Genomic DNA, 6881 nt, shown 5'->3' with positions numbered 1-6881 from the left:
CCACACTTAACTACCATGTTGCAACTAGAGTGTTTACCATATTATAACAAGAATTTCTACCGTGTTGTAACTCGACTGTCTATAAGTCACAATTACAACCCAAGTTGTAACTGCAGTATAACACAAAGTGAAACTAGATGTCTACCATGTTGCAATTGTATAACGATCCTAAAACCTCATCAATATATAGCCTTGATGATCTCATTTTGTTAAACGTATTTTTTCAACAATATGCTTTAAACGGATCAAAATCGGATTTGTGGTTCTACAGATATTGTATTTTAACGATTCAAATCAACAAAGAAACTCCACATGCATGCTCTGGTGGGTGGGTTTAGATGTCTACGTGTCATCAACGAATTGACTCTCTTGGTTTGTTAACTCACGAAAAACTCAACTGGGATACGCGCAGAAAGATGCTAGCTCAGTCGGCCGTAGTGTCACAACGCAAGTACGTTCCACACCTAGGCGCATAATAGACTTGTTGTGTGTGTATACACTTTTGATTTATTTCATTTTGCAAAAGTTTTTATCTACTTTATTAAATAGTTTTTATTTCTTTTGGGTTATGAGTTTGGGATGTTGCATGACATTTCCATATATACGGTGTGAATCATCTATGACTTCACCCAATATTACAATCTTCCGATCCTAAGACTCTCGCTTAGATGAGATTAATTATTTTCTTAAACCAGTCTCGATAGGTATGATTGAAGACATCCTCAAATTGCAGATCATGATATTTTAATAGAGGTACAATGGGACAAAGAACAGAGGATATGTTTCTGGGAGCAGCTACAGTGAGCCATTAAAAATGCAACAACTTGATCCTTATTAATGCAAAGGAAAAAGGGACTTCATTGAAAACAGAATGCAATACAGTTTTGAGTCAAATAATTGGCAGTGAAATAGAGTTACTGTGGTATTTCTTGTGTCCAGTCAATTGACCAGATAATGTAGAGCCCCAATATATAGTTTAGCATCTTCCAGCTTTCAAGAATATAAAAGGCTAACAGTCAGTAAAAACTGATTCCTGTTGAGTTACAATGAAAAAAAACCTAATTCATGTCAGCATACATCACTTGCAGAATGCAATTCAAGCAAGACATTGTTTAAAATGAATAGCAACTGAAAGGACTGGCTTGGCTTCATCCGATAACTAGAAGAAGAAATTCAGAAAGGGATACAAAGTAACAGCAATTATTTTGTTATCCACTATATTGCACACACCATAATAGGATCAAAGAACTGGCACTTGACTATAAAATGAATATCGCCTGCAGATTTTATTTACGGTTGCATTAGGAGTTACAATGCTATCCTACCAGTCGATACGTATTGTGTCGTGGACAATGAGGCCATTCATCTACCAAAGAAAATCAACAGGAGTTTCATCTGCTATCACAATTTACACGCTCAATCTGTGGTGCTTCCAAGTTAGAGTACATAATCATAATAGAAAAAGAAAATATTATCCGGAAGTATAAGGGGTAAGCTGTCAATATAACTATAAAAATGCCTCACATTTTCTCTTTCTAAATTTGCAGGGTCAATGACATCATTGTAGTTTGTAAGCACCCAAAGGTCTCTTGAGCGAATCCTTTTGAGGCTCCCTCGGCAGAAAGGGCAAGATTCTGATCTTTTATACCTACAGCAAGAAGAAAATAAAATGAAACAATACTGTCAATAGCAGGCAACAAAAGTTCTATGAACACACAGAATCTACAGAGTACTAGTTTCTTGACTGTAAAAACTAAGAAGTAGCATTACTGCATTAGTACTGATAGCATAAGATTGTTCTCATCGGTTATGGATTGAGAAACTGTGAAAAGTAACTACCAGTCCCTGTAGCATTTTATGCACATTGCATGGCTGCAATTAGGCAGGACCATCTTGGTGCATGTCTCCATGCAAATCCCGCATTCATCCTCCCTTTCCACATCCTTGCTGCAAAGCTTCCTCCAATCCTCCATCCGCCTCCTACTCACTATGTCTTTGCATCGACCCTTCCCTTTCAGGTCCCGCTCGATCAAACTACCCTCAAGCTGTTGCAGAATAGGGTAGATGATTGCTGCAGGGCAAGGAATGTTTAAGACTTAAGTCCAAAGTAGATAGGTATGAAAAATAAACAACCCATAAATGCCAGAGATTACCATAGAATTCCCTAAGGCTTGCCCTCCTCTCGTATGTTGACACTGAGTTATCTCCATCAGCATAAACCTGAGTAAACAAAATATAAATATATAATGAAACCCATACCTCCTGTACATATGCATGTCACGAAAACACATATATACATCCATACTGAATTTTGTACCTTGCATATGAGGATGTGAAACAGTCCTAAATAACTGGGAAGAGCATAGCAGCACCCGCAATCCAACCATTGGATGAGGTAAAGAAAGAATGGAGCCAGGGAGCTGAACGACAGTCTCATCTGCACACATGCTCCACCGTAGTTCCTCTGAATGGCATCTGCCCTGGAATTCAAAAACCGACCACAAGTTAACACATTCTATTTATCATCACCACTGCAACATTTGAAGCCACAAAGAATTCGGATGGTTAGCGATCATACGGAATTGGGTTCTACTCTATGATACTGGATGCACACCACGACGAGTACTCACTGAGCCACTCTAAACACAGAATATACAGAGACAGCCCTCTAGCAAGGACCAATTACATAGAGACAGTACCGCATGACACAATTTTGGTACATTATCAACCGCAGGTGAACCCCCCTGAATTAGCTTCTTCCCTGAGGATGCAGGGAATTTTGCTGAATCACCCTACCCTGGAAGGAAAACTATGATCTTCTCTAAGTACAGGCAAATTCCTGCTTTTTCCAAACTGGGGTATCTCTCACTTTCCCCAATTTCAGCACGGGTGCTCATCCTAACCCCCCCCCCCCCCCCCCGGCCATCTAAGGGGAAAGAGAAACAAAGCAAGAATGCCCAAAATAGCGCACAATCCTGGGTGCGCTGAAGATGAGAGATGCTTACATGGCATTGGCATGGTGGATGTCGGCCTCTAGGGCCTTCAGAGGGCCTCTCAGCGGGAGCTGCCGCCCCAGCTCGCCCCGCTGCGCCATGGAGACCGGCCCTCCGCTGCCTCCAAGAACTCGATTGCTTGGCACCTGGTTACTTGCTAGACCCCCGACAAACTCTACCAGCTTTCTTCTCCCGCGAGCAGAGAGAGAGAGAGCTTGGAGCTTTTCGTGTGTGGAGAGAGATGGAGTCAAGGAAGGGATGAAGAGAGAGACGACAGAGGAGAGAGGAGAAGCTTGTGGAGACGGAAAGGCCGATGGATGGACTTTGGGTGACCCTTTTGGATTGTACGTGCAAATCATTTTCCTTTATTTAATTAAAGTCTGGATTATGCTAATCTTGTAATAGTGGTATGTTTGTTTTTTTATTGTGATTTTGAAAATCTGATTTTAGATTGTGGATTTTAAAAAACTGAATTGTAAAAAGTTGAATTATAAAAAGCTGAGTATTATTTAGCAACCCTATGTGTTATATCTATAATAACTTTGACTGTTGGATTGAGCTTTAAAATATAGTTAGATCTCTAACTCTAAACCTAGTTTCAGCTTATATATATATATATATGATATGGAACATCATATGACGTGAGTATTAACTATTAAACTATGGTCTATTTATTTCGTTTTTGTTAGCTCATGTTAAGGCTTATAATAATAAAATTGACTGAGTGTTAAGGCTATAGTAAAACAAGAGTGGATAACATGTACATATACAAGAAACAATTCCAGCCTAGCAGGAATCAGAATAATTCTCGAGAGACAAACAGGGTATCAGTGTGCTTTGCAACCCAAGGGCTCCAGAAATTTGTTTCCATCAAATTCTGTCTCAACTTTTAACTGACGAACCAACGTCGAAAAGTACATATCTCATCAACCATGTTAGTTTTGTTTCGCCTGGTATCGACTAAAGTTGCTCATCACATGTTCGGCTAAGATTAGAACAAAAAGCTCAGTATCTAGCACACTGCTACTAAAATTTGCACGTCTCTGCTCCCAGTAATGACCCTTGCATAGCACAGGGACCATCAAGCTGCTGCTCAGGATCTATCTGACTATCTGTACTGCTTAGGAAGCCGATAACCTATCATGACTATCTTGTCTGCAAACATCTTGCCAGTCTTTGGCATGATATGATAGTGCATTGCCAAGTTGAAGTCCTTGCCTTTTAGAATGCTTCCCTGTAATGAGATATAAGGGGATATAAATCAAACAAGCAATGCAATTTCTGAAGAATAGTGTGTCACAGAGCAAAATAACTGGATAGACAGTTGCGATATACAACAACTCTGCTCTGAATAAAGCATAGAACATGGTATAGATATCCAATAATAAAAACAGAAGAATTTGGTATTAACCGAAAGATTGGATGTAGATAACACCAGCAATGGTCAATCTGTACTGATATAGCTATCCAAAAATTAATAAGTGAAGACCAAAAGATGGTCAGTTGGAAATGGGTGTGAGTTCAGGACCAAAAGCTGTACTCTATCTTAAGCACCATATATGAAAACTAGAGTCTAGATGGGTTCGGAATTTTAGTAGCCGTGTAAACACATAATATGATTCACATGGTTCAGGATACCCTATCTCAAATATCATATGCAGAAAAGGAAAAAGATATAAATTCATCCAGATATCAGAATAATCATACCAAAATGTGTATGGACAATCACAGTCACTATGGTTCAGACAGAAACTTGATTCTTCTATCACTATCTTACTTGTTAACACCATACTTTCTAGATGAATTTAGTAATAATGTGGAAACAGTGAACACTGAGAGAATTGGTTATAAAGAACCAGAAAATACACATTACCTGTTTTGTGTTCCACGTGAACAGAGATGAAAGGTCGGCGGAAATGTTCAGCGTCATGCTAACATGAAATTACAGTAGAAAGACTAATCGTAACAATTCATGGCTATCTCTGAGGGAATCTCATGCTGCTTTGACCAATTAGGACGAGACAAAGGGGCACGGAGATCACCTCGTCGTTGCCGTTGGCCTCCTTCTGGAACCAGTTTATGTTCAAGATCTGCGCAGTTGAAACGGCAGGGATCGCGTTAGCACTTAGCACAACAGATGAATTTGCATGAGGGCATACGAGCTAATCGGCTAGAGTCTACAGGCAGATCGAGGTGCCCACGCTAGTCGTGACAAATCAAGCCTGATACGCGAGCGGAGATCGGATATAGTGTGGTGGGATGGAGTTGAGAGATACGGGGGTCAGGAGAGGGGGATGGTACCTTGACGGAGGTGGTGGGGGAGGGGGAGTTGAAGTTGTCCGAGAAGGAGGCGGCAAAGCACATCGCGGCCAGTATCGTCACCGCGAACGTCGCCGGGCACCGCTCCTGCTTCACCTCCTCCTGCCGTGGAGGCGGGCGATGGCGGCGTGGTGGCAATGGCCAACGACGGCGAGGCGGGCGGACACCTCGCGCGCGTCGTGGCCAAAGACAGTGGCGAAGTGGCCGCGGAGGGAGCAGCGGAAGGAGTTTGAGGTCGTCGACGGATGCCCCATATGACATCTGGACGGCGGCTGTGAACCCTAGATCGCGCGGCTCCTGCGACGGGAATAGCCTGAGAGCCGAACGGGCCAAGGGGCGTGGGGGATCCGGAGCCAGGCGGGGCGCAGGTATACTAATGCCATTTGCGGATAATTTTCTACAATTATATGTCTACTCTCGTATCACTAACCTCTACAATGTAAAAAAATATCTTTATTTTGCCATAATCTTATTTGTTTTTTATTTTAGCTTTTAAATGCTATAATACACAGTCATACGGAAAACAAACAGACCTAGACCTCCGGTGATTACGGATTATAAAAGAGATGGGCCCAGAGGCATGATTATTGGTCGGTGAGGCTGTAATGCCGTTTCGTGACGTCATGACTAGGTGCGTGAAAAGGATTATTTAATTTACTCCGTATTTACAAAATACTATTAAACGTGCACATGTAACACACATGTAATTAATAATGTTGAATATATTCTGAATTGTCTAAGAAAAATATATTCAAGTTGTGTGAGAACAGTGCATCTTTATAAGATTAAAATCTCCACGGTAAAAGATTAAAATCTGTGGGATCATATTACCTTAGGAGAAGGGAAAGCCTATGACTAATCCATACAAAGTACAAAACTTGTAACAATTTGTAGCAGTATAGCTTACCTATCAATAATATTTGTTTTATTTAGGAAAATCATGTCTCCATACTGTGTGAGGGAAGAATCAATAGCTAATGAATCAGCAGCTAACATTGGTTCCTTAATGTGTTGAAAAATATTTTATATCATTGTGAGAAAGCTCCAAATTATTTGATCCACAGAAAGAGCTTTTAAAGTACACAGAACATAAAAGTCTATTTAACTTACTTCATAAATGAAATTACTTTTGCTGTTATATTCATAGAAATCCTAAAAATGTTAATAGTGGCATACCCCACCTTCAGAAAATACTACCAAACAACCTTGGCAACATATTCTTCTTGTAGCAAACCAGTTTCAATCTGTAATAACCATATTGAATAAGAAGGGTATGTCAACAAGCAAATTATAGTATGAACGGAGAGTGCTAAAATGGGCAAGACGACATGCTAGAGTGCATATACACTTGGTTACTTTGGCTTACCATTCTTTTAGCTAAATATGAGCCATTCTATCAGTTACAGTCAGTTTTGACACTTCCTAATACTTCTCCAAGATCCTTGTAGAGCTTCTCCTGCAGAAAGATTATAGAAATTCAATTACAATTAGTAGAATGTCTGCTTCTAATTCTGATGATGGCTAGTAAACAAATTTCAGACAAGATCAGCACTGAAATCAACAGTATAA

General features: G+C 40.3%; 2 protein-coding genes across 3 annotated transcripts; both read right to left on the bottom strand.

Annotated features, from left to right (window-relative positions):
* Positions 1-1367: 1367 nt before the first annotated feature.
* On the bottom strand, positions 1368-3322 carry LOC133893675 (E3 ubiquitin-protein ligase AIRP2-like). The gene is made up of 5 exons (XM_062334769.1): positions 3006-3322; positions 2318-2480; positions 2154-2220; positions 1840-2071; positions 1368-1648 (listed from the first exon to the last, which is right to left on the bottom strand). Exons 1-5 carry the CDS (start codon positions 3092-3094, stop codon positions 1438-1440), a joined length of 762 nt encoding a protein of 253 aa, XP_062190753.1. The 5' UTR covers positions 3095-3322; the 3' UTR covers positions 1368-1437.
* Positions 3323-3808: 486 nt separating this feature from the next.
* On the bottom strand, positions 3809-5688 carry LOC133892861 (signal peptidase complex subunit 3B-like). 2 transcript variants are annotated; one of them, XM_062333840.1, is made up of 4 exons: positions 5295-5688; positions 5036-5083; positions 4867-4924; positions 4089-4227 (listed from the first exon to the last, which is right to left on the bottom strand). In XM_062333840.1, exons 1-4 carry the CDS (start codon positions 5571-5573, stop codon positions 4115-4117), a joined length of 498 nt encoding a protein of 165 aa, XP_062189824.1. In that variant the 5' UTR covers positions 5574-5688; the 3' UTR covers positions 4089-4114. The 2 variants fall into 2 exon arrangements, with proteins under 2 accessions (XP_062189825.1, XP_062189824.1); XM_062333841.1 differs by lacking the exon at positions 4867-4924 and having other exon boundaries at positions 3809-4227.
* Between the last annotated feature and the right edge of the window lie 1193 nt (positions 5689-6881).

Source organism: Phragmites australis, chromosome 15 (genome assembly GCF_958298935.1).
Source record: "Phragmites australis chromosome 15, lpPhrAust1.1, whole genome shotgun sequence".
In the NCBI taxonomy this organism is placed as follows: domain Eukaryota; kingdom Viridiplantae; phylum Streptophyta; class Magnoliopsida; order Poales; family Poaceae; genus Phragmites; species Phragmites australis.
Note: the sequence above shows the minus strand (reverse complement) of the source record. Positions and strands in the feature narration are given on the sequence as shown.

Coding starts and splice junctions, on each gene's coding strand:
- LOC133893675 (XM_062334769.1), bottom strand. CDS start 3,094: ATGGCGCAGCGGGGCGAGCTGGGGCGGCAGCTCCCGCTGAGAGGCCCT. Junction 2,481..3,005: donor ATCCACCATGCCAATGCCAT/GTAAGCATCTCT, acceptor TTTGAATTCCAG/GGCAGATGCCATTCAGAGGA. Junction 1,649..1,839: donor ATAAAATGCTACAGGGACTG/GTAGTTACTTTT, acceptor TTCTTGCTGTAG/GTATAAAAGATCAGAATCTT.
- LOC133892861 (XM_062333840.1), bottom strand. CDS start 5,573: ATGTCATATGGGGCATCCGTCGACGACCTCAAACTCCTTCCGCTGCTC. Junction 5,084..5,294: donor CCCCCACCACCTCCGTCAAG/GTACCATCCCCC, acceptor TCAACTGCGCAG/ATCTTGAACATAAACTGGTT. Junction 4,228..4,866: donor TCACGTGGAACACAAAACAG/GTAATGTGTATT, acceptor ATCTCATTACAG/GGAAGCATTCTAAAAGGCAA.